Below are 27026 nucleotides of genomic sequence, written 5' to 3'. Positions count from 1 at the left end.
TTATCAAGATTTTTATTGAAAAAATTGGATGTTCATAAACGAATTATTTAAAATATATTTTATAATGATTCATTAAATGTTTTAATACAGTAAAATAAATTGACGGTATAAGAAATTCCTTTTCAATGTAATTCATCAATTTATATTGATGTAAAAAATAATAATATGCTAAGGGTACGAACCTGTGTACCGTGGCTGGTTCCTAGTTCTCCGCTGGTAGACAGAATAATGCGAGCCTCAGAAACCTTCTTTCCGCACAGCCTCCTAACATAGACGTCCTGCGTACTGATCTCGAAACACGGTGTTCAGAAACCACCCCTACCTCAAAATAAGTATTTATTTATTTCTTTTCAAAACATATTACATTCATAAAAGTAACAAAAATAAATACCCGATGAGTAATTTCCATTACTCATTTTAGGATTAAAGTTAACAAGGTACCTACAAAAATAACAAAATTAAAAAAATTAAACACGAAACGTAAAAAAAAATGGCGAAAGTGATATACGTAAAAATAATATTTAAAAATGTAGAAACTATAACAAAAACTCAGAACAAAAGTAAAAAATTAACAAGACTGAAACACAAAAAGAAAGTAAAATTGATAAAAAAATTAAACAAAACTAAAACTGGGTAAAATGTAAAATTAAAAAAAAAACAATCGGGTATTGTAAATAGGCAAATAAAAAAAACATAAGGTAAAAAGCATGTTTAACCGGTTCAGTGCCACTAGCGCGTTAACGCGCTCTCCAATACCAAACTTAGTTGTGTTTATCGGTTCCACACGTATTTTATTATGTCCACGTGTATTATAATGATGAATTTCTCTGTTAAAAATCGGTTTGATTTGGTGTCTATATTAAAAGAGTGAAAATAATGGCAATGTAAGTTGAACCCACAAATAAAAAGTAAGTGATTTCTAATTTTGATCTTGTATTAGATTAAGGCGCGAATAAATATTGGCTCTAATAATTTAAGTATTTATTTAAGTACATTTATTTTAATTGTATGACTAGTGACAAATTACAAACGAAAAATATAATACAAAAAATAAAGTATTGTAAAATGTGGAACGGAAAAACCCAGTGAGGATGTATTATTGGAAATCGGAAAATATGATTTTGATGAAAAATAAATTAATGAAAAAAATGCTACTGGAAGAATGAAAATATAGGATAAGTCTCTAGAATCATACTCTAATGGGACACTGATGATCATCTTTACATTTTACCCAGTACCAGTAAAAAACATTCTTATAAATAGTATTTTCGTTGAGAAAATGGAAAAAAAGTACGCATAACGTTGAAAATCGTAGCTATGGATCATAAAATGGAGGACAAAAGTAAAAAAAAGATCCCACTAAATGAATTTTTTGAGTAAAATGACAAAGTTCGTTCATTTAAGACGTAAAATAATATTTTCTAGAAAGCATAGATCCAAATTTTGATATGGCAAAAAGAATAAAAGATGTGTCATATGACAACACATGAAAACTAAAATCCATCGCCTCATTTTTAATCGTACCAACTCTGATTGATGGACAATGCCGATAAAAAAAACCTCATATCTTTGAATGTGATGATTTTTGTAACTTTCAGATTTAATGAGGAAAGGTGATTTAGGAAAAATGAGATTTAGTGTTGTAGAATAAATTAATAATGAATACGATTTTTTTGTCAAGTATCGTCGAGTATTTTCACTCACACTGTGTCTCTTAAGAATAGCCCATGGGTCATAATAAGATTGGTTTAATTCTCTCGTAATAGTACAGGTATCAAAATGTGATTGAGATTTGATATGTGTAAGATTTATGACTTGGCTGGCTGGCTTAAGCGATCACTTTATAAACTGTCTAACGTTCACCACTCTGCTCATTGAACACCCATATTGGAATCCTCAATTCATATTGGAATTCACAATCCTCAATTGTTGGAAATGGTATATATGGAGTAGGTATTCAACAACAGCTATCGTATCTCAGTTAAAACTGTCATCTGTTGAGACCTTTGTGAATTAATAGCTTTCCTCTGCTGATATAGATGATAATTCACTTGTTGGGGAACGCTTGAAATAGTAAAAATGAAAATACGTTATTTAATAATAATGTTTTCTTGGTACAGATATATATTTTTAATTTTTTCCTATTTCATGAGTCAGGTTTTTTGTAACACCCTGGATATTCGTTAGGAAGTAAAATTATTTTAAAAAAGTACTGAATAAAGCGGACCATTCTGAACAATTAGATCTTTCTAAAAATTAATTAAAACTTTCAAGAATAAACCTCTAATTTATTTTCTAAAAATATTCTTATCCAGTATTCGCATCTTTTGTATTAGTTAATAATTAATGTCCGCCTCCATGGTGTATTAGTCAGAGTGCTCATCTACTGTGTTTAAGACCTCGGGTTCGATTCCCAGGGAGGTGGGTGGGGTCAAAATGAATTGTGATTTATCACTCTAATATTTATTTTATATTACTTTGAAGCGCAGAGCTGATACCTTTAGTTCACATATTTAACAATTAAAATAGCACCGCTTGTAAAAGATGGAGTAGGTACTCTTTGCACTATTGGGTGCGGATAATGGTTAGAAGAGTAGTCGACTGAATATAAGTAGTATTTATTAAAAGATAATAATAAATAAAAAGAAACAATTAAAACATACTTACAGGAAATAAAGAAATCTCAATATTTACAATACACATTTAATATTTTCAGGAAAATAGCACTATTACTCAATACACACCAAAACAACATTAGGTACTCGCTGAAACAACCCCTATTCTCGATGCTCTTCATGACATAACTACCCCTTCTGCCCTCTCCACCCGAAAGTAAAATGTCACCTCTTAAACACTTCGTTTGGCATTTGCTAGGATATATTATTGTATAATTCATAATTCTGTTTTCTTGTTTACAAAAATGTAACGCAAGGTTTGTCTTTTTACTTTTATAGGTCGTTAATGAACAATTTATTACGAATAAATTTAAAACTAGTAAAAATTACGTTAAACGCATTCGACTACAAGAATTAACTCTTATTATAAGAAAAGCTTTGATAAATGATAAAATTTTAAATAAATGCTTTTATTTACAACATTTTGAGTGTGTCCAAATACTTGTTGACAAATCTAGATTATCTCCAATTATAGGAGTATTTTTCATATTATTTTATGACATCTCACGGTCTTCAGCCCCGTAAATACCCAGACTTCCATATTCTTCTTCATCTTTGATGAGATGTCAAAAAATAATTTGATGTGCTTTTATATTTTGTACTCCATTTTTTGGTGGATCTGCATTTTATAGAATTAAATAAGAACCATGTAGTTTTTTTGACATGCATTTCATTTGACTAGCGACCGGCTTTCGTCGTAATCGACATCACCAGTCTGATGATGTTGGTTAAGACGAAACCTGGTCGCTGGTCAAATAAAATTAACGTAGAAAAAACTACATAGTTCTTATTTTATAATATTAAATAAATGCACCCGCTCCCAATTATGATTATTTTGATCGATAGTTATATGAAAATCACATATTTTCGTTTATTTTGACCTAGCCGGATATCCAACCCGGACTTTTATGGGGATATAACGCAAACACAGAATTCAATCACTGTTCGACCGTTTTTTTTAATATATTTATATACAGAAAAAATATTTACATTTTTAAACTCCATTCCTTTCAAAACCGAAGAAAAACTTATTTTTTCAATACGAAAACGGCGTTTAAAGAAAAAATCAATTACGTAAAATGTTACCTGGATTTAGAGAAAATTAAGTTGCGACTTAACGAATACTGGGCTTTATGTATGATAGCCAAATGCTCTAACAACTACACTACGGATGGCGAGAATATTATTCACATATTCAACGTCAACTTAATTTTTGGTTGTGTATTTTGTAGGGTAAGAATTTGTTTTACATAGTGCCAGGGCCCGCTTTTTAGTAAGCTAAAGAGTAACTCCAAGCCCCCTTCCTCCCTTTCATTTCCCCCCTCCCACTCCTATTCGCGGTTGAGTATTGCGCAATTCAATTTTTCCCTTTAATGGTGGAAAACGATCTGCCAGCGATGCTTAACCATCGGATCGTGGTCCCACTTCATAATAATTTCTCAATCGGCGATTCTCAATATATACGGTATACGGTCCACTTGAAATAAATTAAAATGTCTCTTACGGTTTGCCAACTAATTTGTCAGCTCTAGTAAGATGTGCATTAAACTTATAGAAATAAGTATAACGGTGGTATCATATCGATGGGGTATGAACTTGATCGTAAAGGTAAGGTGATCAGTCCTATTAAAATACCTTATTCTTGGATTCAAGAGTGTAATATATGATATTTTTTAGGATAGGATAACGTAAGTGAAAGTCTGAGGAATGGAAAAGGAATAAATTTCATTGATTCGCACCATATATAAATTTATATTCCCCAGCTATATTTTTTTAAATGTATAACGTGTCCCTTTAAAAAAAACCCTTTCCAAGCATAAGAGCTGTCTTTTTTTAGGAGAAGCTCAGCGCAACTAAACTTATAAGATTTTATTCAGTTTGAAATGTATAGAAATTGTGCAAAACAATGTGCAACTTTATTAAATAGTAGATACAATTGATACGTTATGGTTGTGTGATAAGAAAAATATGTTTTGCACAATATTTGAGGTTTTTTTTTAAATGCAAGGGCTAAAATGCTTCTTTGGGCTCAAGTCAAATAGTACTGTCTTTATTTTAACCTTTTGAAAAAATAAGCGTCTTTCAACGTGATTTTAAAAGTTTGCAACATATTGCCAAGTATTATTATGAAAAAGTTTACTTTTCATGTGTATTCTTATTTCAATATATTATATGATATTTTTCTACTCAAGTTTACACTTCAAACATAGTGTTAAAAAAATATACATAACATGGAGGATCCAGGAAATAAAATCTAATTAATTCAATAATATATGTAGAGTACATGCGAGGATTTATAATAGATAATAATAATGTATTAAAAACTAGATACACTTTCCATGTTAAACTGAAAATATAAAAAAAAACTTATAAAGTTTTATTTTATTACACACGACTAGTTTTGAAAACAATAGTTGTGGTATTATACGTGTTAATTTTTAAAATAATCAATTTCACAAAGTTAATGGCGAATCAATAAATAATATAAAGATAAATGTGTTAACACATTATCCATTGCAAATAAGTGTATTTTTTTACAAATATGAATCTCACATAGGCCACTAATAGTCAGTATAAATATTCAAATTAAACTTACAAAGCTTTCAGGACGATGAGAAGTAATTTTTGAAAGGGTAGTAAAAATTGTGTTGAATTGACGATATTGGCACGATCACATAAGCGGTGAAAAGTCAAAAGCTGCTCAATAAAAAGAACAAGCGTTAGTGGCCGATTTGATTGTGATTGCGACAGATTTGAAATCATCAAATTGAAATATGCTTATTAAAATTTTGTTGTTATATCTCTTTATTGTGCCGCCATTTTAGTGTCGTGGTTAGCAAGTCGATGAGAAATTCCCGCCCACGTACATATCTGTGGGCGGGAGAGAACGAGCAGATAATGTTATGAATATTATCGCTGAGAGATTTTAATAACTGCCATCGATCGAAACGGAATTTACAGAAAAAAATATACACTACCTCAAATACGGCCGAATTGTATGATAAAGAGAGCCACAATCCTTTTTACATAATTACGCCATTGTGCACCAAATGAGCGATATATTGTAAAAATGATGCAATATCCATTCTTTAAAAAATCGGGCGTGAACAGACAGCTGACTTCTCCGGTGCACGGTGATCAATGTAATAATATTAACTGAAAACTAGTAAAAATTTCATGGTCATGAAGAAAACTTAAAATATACACAAATCACATAAAAACATATAACGCTTTATCGAAACAGTGTTTAAATATATATATTTGCTGTCGCATAGGTTTGGCAAAGTTGCAAAGTGCTTGCTAATTTCGTTGAGTGACAAAATCAATCATTATCTTTTATGTATTAATTATTTTATATTTTTTTAATGTGTTTTGTTAATAAAATACAATTGAGTAGACTTAAAAAATCTGTGTTTTGATTTAAAATTAATAAATAAATTAAAATGGAGTTATAAACGCCAAATCAATGAATAAATCAATCAGTATCGTTGAAGGCAGCGCGGTGGAAGTAAACGTATCTGTGCTTTAATATGAATCTTACGGAAAGTGTTGAATATGGAAAACATCGATGAAGGTATGATTTATTTTATGCATTTGCCAAATAAATAAATAACTATAAAATTATTACGTTTTGGTTGCTATTAAGTGTGTTGTCGTAAAAATTATATTTTTCATTTTAAGTCAATTTTGAATTTGTTTTTTAAAAAAGGATTCCACTTTGTTCTTCTAAAAAACATATTTTTTTAGATCACGCTATTCATTGACTAAACAACGATATTTGTTAAATTTTTGATAACGAAAATATCTTTGTTTTTCAGAGAGCCGGCAAGTAGTCACACGACGAGAAATTTTTGAGTTATTAAGAAGAATTTGAGGCGTATATAAAGCAACATCAGTTCAAAACTGGTATAGATATTGACTTGATTCGCTCATCAATATTATGATTATTTCATTCATCAATATTTGTCGTTATGTTTATTTAGTAATACTTTGCCGACAAAAACAGACATTCCTCTTAATTTTTCATTCACCAATATTTGTAGCAAATTATATGATTTCTTTTTCATGTGGGGTAAATCAAAAACATTGATAAAAAGTCACCACTGATATCAATATAACAATCTACTTATATTATCTGATCATTTTTTAAATCGTAAAGTTAAAAATGCAAAGTTCCAGTTAAAAAGTCTACACCGTGGTGCAATAAATTCTGTGTTTGCGAATATCCCTTTAACCGTTAGTTTGTTTTCATATATCCTTTGACATAATTGCCTTGCGTCTGCGGTGCGTTTGGTTAAATAAACAGACGTGTGCATCAGTATGTTATAAGACACGGTATAGACGTCACTTGTTACGTGATATTACATATAAGTATACCAGTATTAAAGTACCGCTACACAAGAATTGTGAGAATTATCCTATATCCTTCATTCTGTTTAACGATCTTCGGAGTTCGTGACGCGGGGAATGTACAAATTAGGTTAAGTACATAAAAGGGACTAGAATATGTAATATGTTGGATAACAAACATATTTAATAGATGTTAGAGGCGTCAATAAAACATATTTGAAAGCAATATTTACTTATTATTATTATTATAACCCATATCCGCACCTAATGGTGCATAGGGAACTGCATCAAATTGACGCAGTGTTATCTTGATCATTACTTACATGAAGGCAAGGTGATCACTCTTGCGCTTCAGGAACCAGTCCAGGGTAATATTAAATAAATATTAGTGTTAAATCACTAATGCTTATTTTCACCCCCCTCTGGGAATTGAACCCGGGACCTCCAGCACGGTAGCTAAACACGCTGACCATTACACCGCGGAGGCGGACTACATATTTACTTAGTGAGGTATAATTCATGATAAAAGTGGAGGTGATCTATATACTCGTATTGTAATACCTTACAGTAACTTATGTTTTTGTTCAAAGTTTTTTTTTCTTCAGTTATTGAATTTCCTATCAAGTATGTATAAAACTTAGGTTGTTATTGACAGGAATTATCATCACATAAAATTTGATTTAAATTAATTACATATTATTTTTTGACATCTCATCAAAGATGAAGAAGAATATGGAAGTCTGGGCATTTACGGGGCTGACGACCGTCATAGGCTGGTTTAAGTGATCACTTTACACACGTGTAACATTCATCAATTCTACCCATTATTGACAAACACACTACTCAAATTCTTGGAAGTTCTATAAATATGAACCAACTTTGAAACATTGTTCTTCAATCACTAGAACTTCACTAGAGACATCTATTGGCGAGATGAAAAGAAGCTTTTTATTGAGCAGAAACTCTTTTATTAGTATGTGAGGTCCGAATCCTGGATTATAATCACACACATCAGCCCCGTAAATGCCGAGACTTCCAAATTCTTCTTCATCTTTGATGAGATGTCAAAAAATAATATGAAAATAACTCCTGTAATTGGAGATAATCGAGATTTTGTGAACAAATATTTGGACACACTCAAAATGTTGTAAATAAATAAATTACATTAAATACAGCATACACAAAAACCAGCCTAGTGCCAGGTTATTCTATTCTAACCCATATCCGCAAAAATGGTGCATAGGGCACTGCGTCGTATAGGAACAGTGTTATCTTGATCGTTAAATACACGAAGGAAATTCAAAATGTACCAAAAATGTCTAATAAAAATGTCAAAATGTCTAATACAGAGTCATTCATTTGTGATCAGCCTTTCGCTTCATGTACCAGTCCAGGGTCATATTAAATAAATATAAGACTGAAAAATCGCTAATATTTATTTAGTATGACAGGTTGAAAGCCCTATAAATACCCAGACTTCTATATTTTTCTTTATATATGTTGAGATATCAAAAATGTAAAAATACAGCATTTTTCATATGAAAATCAATGACCCCTAATTACAGCAAATGCATTTGATAATTTTTACAGTATACCTATAGGAATCAGACTAGACATTAATAAAATGTCAAAAGCTGACGATAAGAAAAAAAATATGTTAATATCGAGTGTATCTATATGTAATTGGGATATATGTGTGTTTACACGAATGTTGTATCATGGTGTATTCGAAAAATACTAAAAGTATTAAGTTTATTCTCGTAATCCAATGCGCCATAAAGCAAAATTTTGTCGTTCATTGGCGCGACATGACGGCAGGCGTAATATAGAATATGAAGACTTTTACATTTATATATTCACCTCTCTCCCGGGGAGCAGAGACGATAGAAGTATTCAGGGCGGCCTGTTGTACTCCCGCGGGGTCTGCATTCCTGGCATGCCGCCCCGGTGGAGTGGAGGCGAGGGCGGCGCCCATTATCACGGATGGATTCCTAAATGCGCCGAGTGTGGCGAGAAGGTCAATAGATCGACCCGCTGCAGGCCCGGCTTATGGATCATAAACCTGAGATGAATAAATATATTTTTATTTTATTTATTGTTTCGGCATTAACTTTGTGGTAAGACATGTTACAATGATTAAAGAAAACACTTGTTTTATACCACTTGAGTTTTATTAAAGACTACATGTTTCAGAAGTTAAACTTCCATCATTCAGGTCTGTATAATAACTAAAATATAAAATATAAAATTGTTCTTATTGTGATAAAAAATATATAGGCCAAACTGCGAGAAATTTAAAGATTAGAATTAAAGAACATCGTAGCGGTCTTGTTAGTAATTATTTTTCGGAATTTGCGAATCACACGATAGATACAAATCACTCATTCCACTCTCATAAAATAAAATTATTACACCTTGTTCCATATAAAGGCCAAATTATGAAATATTTTGAAAATTTAGAAATCCAAAAAAACCTAAATGTCCTAATGCAAATATTTAATTCCCAAATATTTGAAGTTTTGTTGAAATTGCTTAAAATTGCATTTTGGAGTTGAAAAATCATTTAAGAATCTCGAAGATAAACTTTTTTTAAAATTTAATGTTACAATCGATACTAATCAATGGTTACCACAAATGAAGAAAATAAAACCGAGCCTATGACGGTCGTAAGCCCTAGAAATACCTTGACTTACATTTATGTTAAGATGTCAAAAAAAAGCTCCTATTTGGAGATCATCCAGATTTGCGAACAAGTACTTGGACACACTCAAAAAGTTGTACATAAATCAATATAACATTACCTCCCTACAGACATGAAAAATGGAGATAATTAAATTCTAAAAGATAAATTGAATGCCTTTGGTACGTGTAAATCGAAAAAAACACAAAATAGAAAATACAATAAAAAATTGAAAAGTATAAATAATAAACAATGAGTGTAAGTCCCTCTCCAAGTACAAGAGTTTAGAGAGAGTCTATTTATTGGAGAGAAAAGCGTAACTAATATTAAGTTTTTAAAAGTAGAAATGTCTAGCAAATGAATTAAATTATAATATTTTTTGTTACTACATGATATAAATAATGATAAAAAATAAAACTTCAATAACAGATAGAAGTTTTAGATACATATATCTAATATATGTAGGTAGCTACAATCTTTACATACCAACAAGCCTTCTTCTTCTTCCTGGCTCCATCCCATCTAAAGGTTATCTCTCCCCGTCCTCAGGTTGTAAGTCCTTCCATCTTGGGCAACGTACCAAAGAAATTTCAGAGGTGCATATTTACCATATTACGGTAACGTATTTAACATGCGAAATGTGAGCCTTAACTGAGCACAGGCAATCAGAATTTGGAGCAATTGTGTTATTTTTACAATAATAGACTTTTTTCCGCGGCACACCAACTAATTACTACGGTATACCAGTGTGCCGCGGCACACACTTTGCGGAATAATGATTTTGTGGATAACTAGAATATGAAAGTATTTAAAAAGGTTTTTATTATTCTTTTGTTGATTCTATAAAATATTAAGTAAATAAGTCTTTCAACACCTCATTACCTCGTTGGAATAGCAAGTGCATATTTCATAAATTTTTATTATATTTTATATATTGTATTATATTATTATTTTAATATGTATCCAGTAGTAAAGGTTTGAAAACTAATTCTGAATATACAAAAAAAAATTCAAGAATTTAAAATGAAATTAAAGATGTTATCAATCCGTCCCTGGGCGACATCAATTTCCACAGAAAGAGAGAAAAATAGAAGGTACCATATTTTGTATTGTGAAAGAACAATATAATAGATATAATTGAGAATATCTGAAATAGTTGTTATTCGTCACCTACCGATTTGATTTTTTTTAAAGTATAAAAACGAATAAGAAAATGCATGTTTATATGATTAAAAACCTTTTCAAAACAGTTTATACCTTATCTCAGCTAAGAGCTAATAATGCTCTTTTTCGTATAACCATATATATATATATATATATATATATATATACATATATATATATATATATATATATATATATATATATATATATATATATATATATATATATATATATATATATATATATATATATATATATATATATATATATATATATATATATATATATATATATATATATATATATATATATATATATATATATATATATATATATATATATATATAAATATATATAAATATATATATATATATATATATATATATATATATATATATATATATATATATATATATATATATATATATATATATATATATATATATATATATATATATATATATATATATATATATATATATATATATATATATATATATATATATATATATATATATATATATATATATATATATATATTAAAAATAAATAATAAATGAAAATAATCTTTTCAGCCTTAATACTGGAAAAAGATTATGAAAAATGAAACTCATTTATTTACTAGTAAAAATTGACGAATTTTAAAATATAAGGTTTAAACTGTTGCTCCATAATTTTATAAGCAACATATATTTACCTTTACATGGTATTCTTGTGGCTACTATTCTTGCAAATAAATAAATTTTATATTCACAGCTTAATCTTGGAACTCATAAATGTTTACGAAATAGTATTACTAATATAGCGAAATATTCAAACGAAAAAAATACACCAGCGAAAATTCGTTTTAAAAGTTTCACAACATATCTATACAATATGTATCACGGATTGGACATTTCAGACGATTATGCAATTCTTTACAAAATTTTACAATTGAATTAATTGAGTAGACGATCGATAAAAATAGAGTATTACGACAAATGATTGAAAATACCAAAGACGAAACATGCTAGTCATATCCTAGTTTTTTTTTTAAACTGATCGATACTCTTTATGAGGTATCTGAATACTATGATGAAAATCACTTTCAGAAGTAATTGAAGTAATACACTTGTATTACAACAATACTCTTATTGGGGGAAAAGGAGGGAAGGTGGGGGTCACCTTAACAGTAGATGAAAATATCCAATCAAATTATTATACTTATTCGCATAATTTGAAATTTTGTAAAAGATTTAATATTTTGTATGTTTTTTGAATATTCTAAATCAAGGTATATTTAAGTATGTACTGTATATAATATTTTTTAATTAATATTTAAAAAAATCCATTACGTTTTCCCCACTATCTAAAAGGTGCAGATAATTTTGAATTCGAATTGAAAAATCTTAATTTATCTTATTTATCTTAACAGTGCACAACAGCTAGTTTCTGATTTGGAGAGGTATCTATAGCGTTATCAAACATTGTATGTAGGCAGATTATAGACACTAAAAAACATGTATACTTGGGTGCATGTAATATAAAATAAATAATAAAAAATGGGACAAACATGATTTTTATTAACTGTAAAGACTTTTTACTTTATGACAAACCTTACAATTTCAGCCGATGGCACCGAATGGAAATGATTTTTTTCGAATAAAGACAGTTATAATAGATGAAATCAAAAAGTACACCACAAATACATATTTTTATTAAGATCATTTATCTGATCAAAAAAACGTTCAGCCATTATCAAAAGTTAATAATATAATTGTTTGGAAGTGAAGTACATTATGATGTAAGTAGTTCTTCGTGAGAAATTGGTTGTCTCGTTTAGTACAAAAAGTGGGCTATGACGCTCCTTAGCTCTCGTTCATCTGGGAGGCAAAATAAAGTAAGTGACTAGGTTGTTAGGGAAGGGATGATTCGATGGGGGTGCCAAAGGGGGAAACTTGTTGAAATCTAATTTCGCCAATAGCAACGCCCCAACGGTCTGCACATGACGTTTGACTGCTCGGTCGTAGTATTTAATTGCCCGCTGAGTATTTTTTCTCACCAGCAATTTATTCGAATTTATACTGGACAATAGAAATCGTCTGGAAATGGAATGTTCCTGCCTTTTGAAATGAATTTATCATAACATATTATATCTATCTATTTTTTAGGTAATTTGTATTATAATTACTTACTATTAAATAAACTCACAAAAATATTGTTAATAAAGCTCAAAATACCAATCAAAATATCTAAAGAACAAAAGAAAATATTTGGAAAATAACATGTTTATATAACCGAAATATATATAACGCTTATATAAATATAGTATATTGTTTAAAAATCCTTCGGAATTTTGTGAATTTATGTAAGTGTGCTGTAATCCAAACATTATAAATATGATCCCTTGCTGTCTTATGATTAATTAAATTAAATTCGGTTGCTATAAATCCGTATTGATTTTCTAATAGTTTGACAGTGGTATCAAATAATTAAACTATCACATTACGTAAGTAATTTTTGTTTGTTTGTTGTTTTTACTTTTTATCTAAGTCTTATAAAATGGGGGATGTCCAATCAATAAAAATATTAAAACTCAGAAAGAATTTTTTTTTTACCTTTTCCCGTTTTGTTACAGCATCTGTCGCAAATATAATATGTTTATCTATTTGTTAGTAACGGGCTCTCCCAAAAGAAGCTATTACACCAGCCCTCATTCCCTGTATGTACAATATTTGGATTTCGCCATAGGTTTTTGCTCTAGACATGTTTGTGTCTAAAGCAATAGTAGTTTACTAGAGAAAATCATAATTTTAAATACATGTGGGTAGGGTACAGGGGTTAAGGACAGCCTAGGTTTTTTTTTTCAATACAATGTCAGTTGTAAATATGGAAAAACCCCTTTATTTTTACTCTAATTTGACGTACCTAACTAATGTTATTAAATTATTGTTATTATTATTGTTGTTGGCAATATATTAATAAAATGATAAGCGGTGTTTTCGGGTTTATCTATGGTAAAAATTACATACGTCAAAACCTGCTTGAAAGTGAAAACGTCAAAACTTACTTTATTTCTACAGAATACTATTTAAAAAATATTTTTTGTGTAAATGTATCAACGTATACCTACTCAAATTAAGAGGTTTTATATATTTAAAGTTATATTATTCACCGGCAAATTGATCACCCGGTAATCAAATAATTCGTTTCTGTGTTTAAGGTTATATTAGTTTGCCGATAATTTCAATAGTGCTTTTGTTAAAGTGTGACAGAGTATGGACTGTTTTAAACACTTTTGTGTAAATTTAAGTTTTATTTTGTCAAACTATATATAATATAGAGGAATTCTACAATCATTATGGAAAATTATACAAAGGGAAAAAATACAGAGGAACCATTAGAGAGAGACCGTATACCAATTCCCAACATTCCAGCCGATTTTTTATGGATGCAGGTAGAGATATATTTTGACGAAGTAATAACCAGTTCAAACCAAAAGAATGATTTATATTTTAAATGGATTTTCTAGGTTAACGGTGGTAGCAAGTTGCCTAATTTATTGCGGCACGCTTCAGGAGTTGTGGCAGATGGCGGTCGCTCCGTTGTGTGGACTGGAAGTGGAGCAGGTGTCCCCAGAGCTATATCTTGCGCAGAAATTTTGAAAAGAGAATGCAAAATACCATATCAAATAACTAAGATAGCATATCGGAAGTAAGTTATTTTGTACTCAAGATGGCAGATATTTTAGCTTTTCATAGACAATACTTTTGTTATTTTGTTCAAAATCTTTGGAAAAAATGGTGGCAAGGGTAAGCGGCAGACTGTTCAGTTTATCAATGGATAAAATGATTTGTTTAATGAATTGACATAATTTGTCTAGGCAGTTGCATGAATACCTAATGATATATCATACCTACACTGACCATCAATCACTGCGATTATAATGCTTCTGTAGCATTATAATCATCCTTGTCGTCCTGTGGGGCCAGTTCTGAGAGTTCAAAAACAAATTACACTTCACCCTTTAAAAAAAAACACAATTCATTGTCTTTGCTGTTGGAGTGCGTCATTGCCAGAAAGTCACATTATTTATTATCATATACATATTTACAATAATGTATCCTCACTGGGTTTTTCTATGCCAAGGGCACATTAATACTTGTTTGCTAAGTTATTTGTCAAGCATGGATAATATGGCCGATGATACAACTTATTTTAAATTTACCCACCTCTGTTATCCAATTATCAATAGCTCTTAAAAACATAGTTTCATTGTTTAACAATTATAGATAATGGAATAAGGTTATACAGCTTTGTTGCATTGTACTCAAAGTTCTTTTGGCATAACGTAGCATATCGCTCACTCCTTTCAAGAATGTCATAAATCAAAAAACTTGATTTTTCAAGAGAACGTTTTTAAAGTTTAAAAATATAATACAATGTATTAAAAATAAACATCAAGCCACTTATTGAACTTTTTACTATGCAACAAATCTTTTTAGGTAAAACCTGAAGTTTTTTTCTCCATTTGAAAAATATTTAGTATACTTAAAAAAATAATTAAACAATACCCTTTCTTCAAAATACAAAAACAACACTTTCTGCCCTGTAGCAGGTTAGTATTAAGTTAAAAATATGCCGCTTTTGTTGGAATATAGTACATTTTCTGGGCATTCCGAAAACATGCGCAACTGAAAATTGACAATTTTTGATTTATGACATTCTTGAAAGGAGTGAGCGATATGTTTGATTTTGATAAATAGGTAATTTAAGTATTCCAATACATATCGGCAAAATGGTCTTCTGTTGGTACTAATTTACTACTTATTTTAAATATCTTAATTTGCCATGTCCTTTTCAGGGGTGAAGAATTTTGGGAACCTAAAATAGATGGTCTGGAGAGATTAGTTGTAAATAGGGAAGTTCCTATTGTACATATACTTCTATCATTAGATCCTTTAAATACATCAGAGCCGGGGTAAGTCAATGACATGAAAAAACTTCATCCATGCCACGTAATTTACGGCATTAAATACTATTTAAGTACTATTTGCCTTAGTTATCTACAGCCGATCATTAACCCAAACCTGAATATTGAACATGTAGAACTTTGCTCAACTGCAGCTTTTCCAATGCTGATGTTGTTTTTGCAATAACTTTTCAAACAAATTTTCCACCAATGTGTGCCCACAATGCCTTGAATGTCTTTATTATTTCAGATATCAGTCTGTTGATAACAAGAATACCTTTTGGAAGCCAGCATTTAATAGTGAAGTAAAGAAAACACAAAAACGTAAACCAAAACCTAAAGTATCTGCAGAGGAGATTACAGCAATGGGACTTCAGGCGGATAGGTATAAAGGAAAGAAAAAAATTGGCAATGCAAAAAATAAAAATGATTCAACTTTGGGGGAAAAATAAAATATGTATTCATGTAAATATCTACAATATATTAAATTATTTTTCCTAAATAAAAAAAAAAGTTTACAACGTCTTTACGTTACTTTCTTTCTTAGACCTCGAGTCAAATTTACATACTATTTCAAAAGGCGATACATACTTCTTAAAAAAAAAAAAGAATTGTTCATGTTATATGCCTGAAATTTTGCTCTTATTTATAGATTTATATATTATACAATACTTTAAACATTAAACAAAGGATCATTGACAACCCAGGTTCTTAATCTCGGAGATTGAAAGATAATACATTTTTACTTTCGATCTCCTATGAAATTTTCATTATACTCAAACTAATTTATGATATTTTTATGGCCATTTTATGTATAATTTTGATCAATCAATTATATCCCTTCGATATACATAATGAACCTTTGATATTATCTTGATGGATTAATATTCATTTCATTTTCAAGGATTACATCACTTAATTGGAAAAAGTTGCCTCTTGAATATTCTAGAGCAAGAACTGTAATTCATAAATTACGATACACACAATTAGTAAGAAGAATTGACTGAATTGAATAAAATGTTTACCAGAGGAACTTGGGTTTTAATGTGCGTTTAAGTTCAGGATACAGTTTTAAACGTTAAATTGTCAGTCAAGATAACATATAAGCAGAACTTACGATCACAATGGGTATTGCCAGAAGTATTTTTTTCTCAGTAACATTTTGACAATAAATATATAATGAATATTTTTATGTTTAATATTATTTTAATCAGAAAAGAAAGACCTCAATTAATTAATAGCGAATAAATCACTTTTTGTGTAAGAAAAAAATTCCTACTAAGTAATTATCATTTATGAAAGGGTGGTTAAAAATCAAATGATGTTAATTTGTTGAAACATGATTTGAAGTTAAAATGGGTCTTACGTCATGAAGTTTCACACTGGTGTTAATTGATGTAACAATTCTACCACATTAAACTAATCTAAATTATCTATACAAATATTATCAATAAGAAGGGTATTACGAAAAGTCACAAATGGCTTAAAACAAATATATATATATATATATATATATATATATATATATATATATATATATACACACACATATGCACACACACACATACGTATATATGTATATATACTTCGTGAAAATTCCTGCATTATATTTCATCCAGGCCATTTGACATTTTATCTGATAAATTGCTAAGTCAGTACATATATTAATTTGAAACGAGTAATGACACGGTCTGCCTCCGTAGTGTAATGGTCAGCACGCTTGGCTACCGTGCTGGAGGTCCCAGGTTCGTTTTCCAGGGGGGGTGAAAATAAATATTAGTGATTTTTTCACTCTCATATTTATTCAATGTCACCCTGGACTGGTACCTGAAGGGGAGGGCTGATCACTCTTCCTTCATGTGTTAACGATCAAGATAACACTGCGTTTATATGATGCAGTGCCCTATGCACCATCGGGGTGCGGATAAGGGTTTGAAGAAGATGAAGAATGACAAGGTAGATACGTGATAAAAATAACCATAATATTTTTACTCTCAACTCCATCACACTCAATTATGAAATTAAGCATTAATGCAATATAAAAAGATAGAAAGCTTTTTAATACTGCATACTAAAATAATAAAAATCAATGTGTCAAGGGGAGAAGATTAATATAGATAACAAGATGATGAAGACATTTAATTTTAATTCCCTTTTATTATTGCAATCCTTGAAATTCAGGCAGGACAAGAGACAATTCGGGAGTTGATGAATAAGCAACCGGACAAACATTATGGTCGTATTTTAGAAATATTGCCATGCAATAGCCAATTCAAAAATGCGTTCATTTTTGTTAAAAATACATATATACAGGGCTTTTTAAAAAAAGTAATAAAGGTCCTGGAACTCACATCATGTCAAGCTTTTTACTAAAATAAATACAATCAAGCATCATTTAAATATCCATTACACTACCATATTTTATCATTTTGACGAATTAATGTTAATCTAATTGATGTTAAAAATTTATAAAAAAAAATAATTTATCCGTGAAAAAAGGTGCTGGAACGCTATTCCACCGCGTTTCATGGTATAAAAGCCCTGCATATACATATACAAATTATTATATGTTCAGTATATCCACCACAGTAGATATGAAGTAAAATATAAATAATTTGACAATGAGTATTACAAATAACTTTACTTTACCCTACATGTATATGTACATTATTTAATGTCTCATTTACTCATATATAATATTAAAGGAGTTATCTGCAAAAAGATTAATGCAGAAAATAGAGTTACAGCATTTGTAATTACATGTTTTGAATTAAAAAAAATTAGGATATGGTAAAACTATTTATTTAAATTTAAAATCAAATATAAAAAAAGAATATAATTGATATATCGCTTACTCCTTTCAAGAACGTCATAAATCAAAAATCGTCAATTTTCAGTTGTGCATGTTTTCGGAATGCCCAGAAAATGTACTATATCCCAGCAAAAGCGGCATATTTTTAACTTAATATTAACCCGCTTCAGGGCAGAAAGTACTGTTTTTGCATTTTGAAGAAATGGTATTGTATAGTATTTTTTTTTAAATATACTAAATATTTTTCAAATGGAGAAAAAACCTTCAGGTTTTACCTAAAAAGTTCTGTTGCACAGTAAAAAGTTCAGTAAGTGGCTTGATATTTATTTTTAATACATTGTATTATATTTTTTAACTTTAAAAACGTTCTCCTGAAAAATCAAGTATTTTGATTTATGACGTTCTTGAAAGGAGTAAGCGATATATGTATATGGTTTGCAATTGATTAAACTATCGAATATTTTGTGTACAAGAACACCGAATGTTTTGTAAAATACTGGAACATTTTTGAAATACAAATTATTATGACAATCATATAATAAGTTAATAGTGGTTAGTGTCGCGGAGTCAGAGTTTCTCGGTTTAAACCCACTCCACCATAATTTGAGACCTATTTCTAATAATGAGCCACTTAGGCTCACAAAAATAGTAGGAAATTAAATCATTTTTGTAAATAATAAAAACACAAATATTTCTTCTAATAAAAAAAGCTAGATTAAAAAAATAAAAATTAAACATTCATTTTGCCTGGTTTAATTTTTTTTATTAGTTAAGAAAATCACACTGGTTGCTGTGATAATTTGAAATTTTAAGAGAACCAATGCAAAAGAGTATACAAAAAGATTAATAACTTCTATGGCTGTGTACCATTTGACATACCATTTTTTGCAGAGGTTTTCGCAAGGGTTCATGATACACACTACTTAAAGTATTATTAGACTCCGATAATAAGACTGAATTTTCTATTATTAAAGTGGTATTTACTAAGTAAAACATAAATTAATGATGATTTTTTCCATTAAATTAAGAAATTTCATTTAAAAAATGTATGCCAAAAGTGCGTCAAATTTATTTTTATTATAATTTGTGGTTAAAAACAAAAAATGGTCAAATTGTCTATTGACATTTATTTTTGCAAGCATTTCTATCCCAAGCCATACCGCTTCGAGTAGTTGAAAACCAGGCTTCACAAAACCAACACGTATTGCCATAACTATTAGAATAGTCAAAAACCATACTTTACTAAACCAACTACTATTTCAACCTCAAGCTATAACTATTATTTTTGTACGCAATACCCAGTGATGTTATTTTATTGCTGCTTTTAGTACTATTCAGCAGAAATAAAGACAATATCTATATTTAACATTATAATGGATTAGCAACCGTACATCTTAAACATATATACATATATATATATATATATATATATATATATATATATATATATATGTGTGTGTGTGTATATATATATATATATATATATATATATATATATATATATATATATATATATATATATATATATATATATATATATATACATATATAGATCCTTGATATAATTACATATCAGCAACCACTTCCTAATTATAAGTTGCATATCATGGACATATAAACATTATTTAATTCAATTTGTGGAGTACTGATTGCAAGTTAAGGATATATTTATCGGATGAAGCAGTTAAGGTGAGGATACCCGTGCAAAACAAACATCACAAATTTCATTTCAATAGGTTTCGCATTGAATACGATTTGAACTCACAAAAAAGCACACAATTTGTAAAAAAAGTCTACAGATTTCTATAAAATTAACTAAAATCAAATTCAATCATACAAAAACTCGAAAATGCAATGAAGACAGTTAAAGAAAAATATCAGACCAATGCTCCAAAACTGATTATCTTATTTTTCTAATGCGGACAACACCGCGCCGAATGTGCCGGATACCAGTCGCTGTCAATTACTTACTGGTGGTCGGCACATTCGGCGGGGCCTCATTTCATGTTTCCACTTGAGCCGGCGCCTCACACTCCTTGGATGGATGGATCGGCACAATAAGGTTTGTGTTCGACATCAGTTTATACTTTTCCACGAAACGGGTGAATCTATGGCACAAGAATGCTTCATTTTCAAACTCGTTAAAAATCTTGTTATGGTGGTAGTAAGCGTGAGAGAAAATCCTGTACACCCGCCGGCAGACGGATCCTAACTTCAATACTGATGAATCCTTGATGCTCACCCTGCAAAAGAAAACAATATATGTGAGAATTTATCTAAACGGTTCATGATCTTTTAATATTTTTGTGCATGATATAGAAGACTAAAGGTTATAACTAACATTTCACCTCAGTTGAGTCATTTTAATTATGAAGGCGAGGCGAGGTGATGACAAAATGTTGTTGATAAGTGTGTGTTGATGTATAGAAATCCATATAAAGAAATCAGAATGACCAGTCGCGGCGAATAATGTGGTGCCAAGTGTGTGACAATCCTATTTGTAAATCTGTCCAAATACAGTAAAGATAATAAAATTACCTTTTAAGTTAGAAAAAAAATATTAAACAAAATACAAACAAATTGTATAAAGGAGGTTCCAGGAATTCAAATTCTGATCTGCATAATTAAGGGCTGAACTCGCGAGATTGGTAAATAATCAGAATATAGTTTGTTATCATATACTGTCCAGCATATAAACTCATTCATAAAAATAATATGATAAGCGATAGGCCGGAAATTGGATCAAACGAGAGCGGAGCATTTATTTAAGTGAAAGAAATAACATGTCGCTAGTAGAAAAAATTTACCTCCTCATATATAAGCACATAGAACACGCGATACCGACTGATTGTGGTTTTTATCAGAAGCAATATTTTAAAGTGCTAAACCATAAAAATAAAAAAGGAAAATATTCTTTAATATTATTTTTATGATATATAAAATATGGAGTAAGTAGCTCTTATAATACTAAATTTATCGAATTAAAATTCATATTTCGGGGATTTCGACCCCCCTGTTCGAGCCGGCTAGGTTAATGATTTCTCCCTTAGTTTTTCCCTTTATCTCCTTCCCTAAACTTCCTTTTCCCATTGCTTTCCTTATTATCATCGATTTGCAATTTATGTTTTTTTAAATGCTCAAGTACTATCTACCCTTTGATTGCAAACAGCTATATATGGTATCAAACGTTTTGATCGAATCACTAGTCTGTTTTTGGTTGGTTGGAATATATTGCTTTTAAGCAATAAGCTTGCCAATGTACTTATTTCTTTTCTGTACATGAAGTTTAACCTGTTAACCGGGCAGTCCGCTGTCCAATTACGCAACTTGTAACGGGAGCGAATACTGATTCACTCCGTGTCTTAAATTCATGTCGAGACATGTATTGATGACTAATACCTTTGTTGTTCGATAAATATACGTCCATATATATAATATAATAAACATATATTTCAAAGACTTATTCATATGTCCGTCCCGTACCCGATATTGTTTGCGTTGGATGTATTTATGCGTCCCGCCCGGTTAACAGGTTGAGTAAATAAATCAAATAAATAATAAAGTATTGAAAAACAACTATTGATTGCAGCTATAACCGATTAGTATTTATCCATTTGGTTCAAAGTGCACAACTGATACAAGCTCCAGGTTGTACCTGCTGGGAAAGTACTTATTGCTGTTGAGGAGACACGCGGCGCCGTCCAGCGTGTGGCGGGTGTAGTCGATGGCCGGACACTCCTTGGGGGTCTTGTGCGCGGCGCAGAGGAAGATCCACTGCTCGGTGGCTGTCATCTGGATACACATGCCGGGGTGGCATTCTTCCTGTAGACGTACCGCCAGACCATTTAGTTCCATACAGAATTGTCTGAAAAAAGCATCAATTCATTCTCTGTTAATTTTTTACACAAATTTACTGGTATTTGGTATTATTTTTATTTTATTTATTTTTTTAAAATGAATTCAATTTCATACTATTTTTGTGAGCCTAAGCGGCTCATTATTAGAAATAGGTATCAAACTGTGGTAGAGTGGGTTCGAACGGAGGAACTAACCACGGGACCACAACTCGACACATTATGCATAATTTTGTATTTGGTGCCCCTCTGATATTATTAACCGTTAGAGTGCGAACCGTCAATAGATCGACTCTCTAGTAATGCGTATAAAGTGCGGAGCGTCGGAATACTGACTATTGCGCAATTTGATTTAGGTATCGACCTATACGGACGTGTCTTAGCGCGCGCATGTATAACGTTTTTAATAAGTTAATAACATTAATAAATAACCATTTAAAATTATTTTGCTGTGAATTTAACATTGATTTTTGTATTTTTTTTAAGTAAGTTTTTTATTTCTACCTACAAAATGTCAAATTCATCAAGTAGTGATGATGAAAAGCAATTAGCAATTTATGCAAAATATGTGAAAATAAGCTCAGCACTATAAGGGTTAATATTACTAATATTATTGAACTTAGCAAGTTCATTAATATTAGTATTGTATTCAGATTTTACCCACCTCTGTGGTGCAAGCATGTTTAGCTACCTTGCTGGAGGTCCCGGGTTCGATTCCCAGAGGGGGGGCGTGAAAATAAATATTAGTGATTTTACACACTAATATTTTTTTGACATTACCCTGGGCTGGTCCCATAAGCGCAGGAGTTATCACCTTGCCTTCATGTTAGTGACAATCATGATAACACTGCGTCAATAAGATGCAGTGCCATATGCATCATTGGTTGTGGATAAGGATTAGAAGAAGAATTCAGATATTTATTCATCGATTTTCTATGTCTAATAACTGCGTGTCATAAAAATTATACTAATTATTCGAAAGGTGTGTTGAGATGGTTTGGACATGTGGAGCGTATGAGTGAAGAAAGAACGGTTAAACAAATTTATGGAGCAAATGTAGTTGGAAAAAGAAGCAGAGGACGACCGAGGAAAACTTGTCACAATCAGGTATGTCAAATACTTGAAAGCGGCCGGGTCAGGAGTCGTAATAATCGTCGGGTATGTATGAGGAGATGCATGAATGTAGAAGAGGCAAAGAATGTTTGCAAAGACAGAGTGGTGTGGCGTTCGATTCTCTCTGCCTACCCCTGCGGGGAAGCGGCGTGATGGTTAGTTAGTTAGTTAGTTATTATTCACAATATTAAACTAAATATCATCTAAAAAATTATGGCTATGTGGACGTTTGATGAGACAAATAGAGATGTCATTTTTGCATTTTTTCAAATTTATAGATTTGTACATGAAAACAAAGATGCTTTTGATAATTGACATAGGTAGGCACTACGTAAGGTCGAATTAGTGGCGTCACGAATTTCCTTTTACAACCGCCAATTTATCCCATACAACGGCAGTATAACCTATATTTTTAAAGACTGTAAATTACTGACAATGAGAAAAGTAAAATATCTCAGATTATAGTTTTTAAGCCTTTCTATACAAGCATCTATTTAAAAATATACAAAATATATATAAATATAATGTGCAAATAAAGTGTTTCGTTATAAATTATGTGCACTTTAAGCCAGAGGTGTGGCGTTTTAACAATCCGTACTTATAATTTCAACAAAATATTATTGTTGGAAATGAATATTGATAGACACAATATAACCATTTATAAAAGCCATCAATCGCTTGACATTGAATATAAGCAATAAAATAATAAACCTTAAATGCTCATATTTCCAGACTCCTTCATCTTGTCCCTCTGGCATATTAAGAGTGAAGTCGTAATTAGAAGGGTTACGCCTGATTGTTTGTTGAATATATTGCTGCACCGCGAGAGTACTGTCCATTTCTTCAAAGGGTTCATCGGGCCAACGGCAGAAGTCCTAAAACAGAAATTTCCCGTTGAAATGAAATGTTGACGTTTGACAACTCAAAATGTCTACTCTGAAGGCATTCAAGTGTCACATCGCAGCCAATTTTAACGGAACTTTGGGATGGTAGGGGTGTTTGAACTCACTGCCGCTTTGGTTCCTGGTCTATTTCGCCTTAAAATTGGCGTTCCATCAGCCATCTTCATGTTTGATGATGCTGGTGTAGTTTCCGTCAAAATTTTGGGCGATCGAACCGTCGATCCGGAGTCTTCCGCGACTAGCGACATCTATCAGCTTGTGACTAAGACCAATAAACGCGAGTTCCATGGAAACAATAAGCATAGAAATTTGTGAACACGAAATAAAGTTGTTATTGCGCATGTTCAGGAATCGACCAATCACTGTTCTTTATTTATATCTTAGTGTTGTCAACGTATTTTATGTATTAAAAAAAATATATATAATTGTAGGTACTAACCTAGGAAAAAATGTTTTATATTTGTAGCGCTGTGCTCTGTGCAAGAGAAATAAGCTCTAATGATTGTAAAAGTCTTGACATAAGGAATGATTGGATATTTTGAAATAATAGAAAATATAGTATGCTTTTTCAAATGTTATTTATTTAATTGAAATTCGTTTTGCCCATCTACTTGTATTTTATATTTTAGTTCAACATCTAGAAAAAGGTAAATATTTCCTGAATCTAGTGAACAATACTATGATTGTATTACAAAAGCAGTCTTTGAAGAAGTGATGAACTGAAGTAAAACAATTTTAATATTCGTATACGTTTATTATACAATAATTAAAACAGTTGATTATAAGCAACTGAGTTGGGTCAACTACGTGAACATGAACAAAGCAGAGTCTTTTCTCAAATTATACGTAACATAAATATATATTACATCTTGGTAACATTGAAATATATAATACAAGTCGTCAATATTAATTCGCCTTCCGACAGTGTCAAATTTTAACTACAAAATACCACATCAGGGCCTATTTGAAATAAGAAAATATGAATAAATGACGTCCACCTTAAAATAATAATCTTTCAGGGGGTAATAAAAAGCTCCAAGGAATAGGCTAAAAGTTGGTAAATGTATAAAATTGGAATTATCATATAAACAACACATTTATATAATATTATATTACGTATCATCTATATAATTTATCTTATTTTGTATAAATTATGTTCTTTGAAATGATTTAATACAACATATTTAACAAGAAACACCTACGTGGAGGTTGACATAATAATTGAAAATTAATGTAAAAAGGAGTACGTTAGCCACTGCTTAGAAATTTCATTTTCAGGTCCTTTAAAATCAAATAAACTCAAATAATAATAAGTTTTAAAACCCAAAGACGATTATTATGAAGGTAACGTTATAAATCTCAAAAATCGCAATCACATAATTCTTATTTTAAATTTGTTGGTTTAAAGATTTAGGATTTAAGGTTACGTCGTTTTGTAGCGTTAACCGCGTTTGGGCTTTTTACGGATACATAAATAAGTATTTGTATATTAAAGTAGGTACGTGTTTATTATTTTTTATATTATTGCACGACCGATTCCTATTCGTGTTGTTCTGTAAAACAAGCATAAATAATATTTAGCATTATATGTACTAATCCATTTTTTCTGTATTGTACATTGTATTTTTGTAAATATTTGTTTCATGTATTGTACAATTAAGGATTTAAATATCAACCATCGTAATTGCACCAAAAGGACTGATTACAATTTTAACAATGTTGTATTTGTAGTCAATTTGAAAGTATTTCAAGCTATTTCTTAAGATTCATAACAAATAGCTGAATGATGTAGTTTAAAAAATACCGAAATTAAAAAGTGACATGTTTTCTACAGGACTGTCAGAAAAAATATTTTATCATTGGCCTTCCCTTATTTTTAAAATGATCTTCAGTGCCAGTGAGGGGTTAATTTTTCATGTGGTTTTATATATGGTAAATCAACTACTTAACCATGTAAAAAAAGAACCAATACAAGATCAGTTTTCTTTAATTTGATATATTATAGTTACTTTAATACGGCTCGGTTTGGGCGTTTGTGCATTACATGGAATTACACGGAATTTTACCGTTCCGCACGTAAGTTAGTGTTTTAAAACAATGATTGGCTTGTGCTTTTTTCCATCTTTCTTCGGACCGGTGCTCTTGATCGGTGCGTGAACACGTTGCGCGTAAATTCGATCACGCTAAACTGTCGTAGTAGCTTTAATTTTTCAAAACCGGACTGCCGGATGGTAAAATTCCGTGTAGTGCACAAACGCCCTAAATGTTCATTTCGGTTGTTATTTAATACTAAGATTCTCAACGCAGAGAATTTAAACCAAAACATTTATAAAACAAAAGACCAGGCTTGTCTGATAAATAAATTTAAAGTGTTAAAGAGACATATTTTTTAAAATTTTAATTGATGTTAAATGTAGAACTTGAATTTGTAAGAAGTTTTTTTTATTGCGTGCCATGGTGAACATCGATAATATAAAAAAAACGATATCAACAACTACGCAAATATTTAAAAACATTGTGCATGT

At 30.5% G+C, this 27026-nt stretch overlaps 3 protein-coding genes across 4 annotated transcripts in view; 1 reads left to right on the top strand and 2 right to left on the bottom strand.

Moving 5' to 3' along the window:
- The window catches only part of Tdc2 (Tyrosine decarboxylase 2), a 28906-nt gene extending 28700 nt beyond the window's left edge, over positions 1–206 (bottom strand). The window contains exon 1 of the mRNA XM_088268826.1: positions 183–206. The gene's annotated coding sequence lies outside the window, so the exon portion shown is untranslated. The remainder of the gene's footprint in view (positions 1–182) is intronic.
- Positions 207–13874: 13668 nt separating this feature from the next.
- Positions 13875–20056, top strand: Rpp25 (ribonuclease P protein subunit Rpp25). The gene is made up of 5 exons (XM_088268870.1): positions 13875–13993; positions 14072–14305; positions 14381–14562; positions 15713–15829; positions 16071–20056. The coding sequence occupies exons 2-5, from the start codon at positions 14210–14212 to the stop codon at positions 16270–16272; spliced, it is 597 nt and encodes a 198-aa protein (XP_088124996.1). The 5' UTR covers positions 13875–13993; positions 14072–14209; the 3' UTR covers positions 16273–20056.
- A 210-nt stretch (positions 20057–20266) lies between these two features.
- Positions 20267–24777, bottom strand: Mob4 (MOB kinase activator 4). Of its 2 annotated transcripts, none has more exons than XM_088268834.1 (4): positions 24609–24777; positions 24311–24474; positions 22288–22497; positions 20267–20875 (listed from the first exon to the last, which is right to left on the bottom strand). In XM_088268834.1, the coding sequence occupies exons 1-4, from the start codon at positions 24747–24749 to the stop codon at positions 20635–20637; spliced, it is 756 nt and encodes a 251-aa protein (XP_088124960.1). In that variant the 5' UTR covers positions 24750–24777; the 3' UTR covers positions 20267–20634. The 2 variants fall into 2 exon arrangements, with proteins under 2 accessions (XP_088124960.1, XP_088124961.1); XM_088268835.1 differs by having other exon boundaries at positions 22303–22497.
- Between the last annotated feature and the right edge of the window lie 2249 nt (positions 24778–27026).

Source organism: Brachycentrus maculatus, unplaced genomic scaffold, assembly GCF_059751285.1.
Source record: "Brachycentrus maculatus isolate JH-2025_06_01 unplaced genomic scaffold, ASM5975128v1 h1tg000334l, whole genome shotgun sequence".
NCBI lineage: Eukaryota > Metazoa > Arthropoda > Insecta > Trichoptera > Brachycentridae > Brachycentrus > Brachycentrus maculatus.
The sequence above is the reverse complement of the archived record's forward strand: the minus strand, read 5'-3'. Positions and strand labels throughout refer to the sequence as shown.

Excerpts from the sequence above, each read along its gene's own strand:
- Rpp25 (XM_088268870.1), top strand. The coding sequence starts at position 14,210 with ATGGAAAATTATACAAAGGGAAAAAATACAGAGGAACCATTAGAGAGA. Across the intron at positions 14,306-14,380 it reads CCGATTTTTTATGGATGCAG|GTTAACGGTGGTAGCAAGTT; the intron begins GTAGAGATATAT and ends TGGATTTTCTAG. Across the intron at positions 14,563-15,712 it reads ACTAAGATAGCATATCGGAA|GGGTGAAGAATTTTGGGAAC; the intron begins GTAAGTTATTTT and ends TGTCCTTTTCAG.
- Mob4 (XM_088268834.1), bottom strand. The coding sequence starts at position 24,749 with ATGTCGCTAGTCGCGGAAGACTCCGGATCGACGGTTCGATCGCCCAAA. Across the intron at positions 22,498-24,310 it reads TGGAAATATGAGCATTTAAG|ACAATTCTGTATGGAACTAA; the intron begins GTTTATTATTTT and ends TGCTTTTTTCAG. Across the intron at positions 20,876-22,287 it reads AATAAGTACTTTCCCAGCAG|GGTGAGCATCAAGGATTCAT; the intron begins GTACAACCTGGA and ends TTTCTTTTGCAG.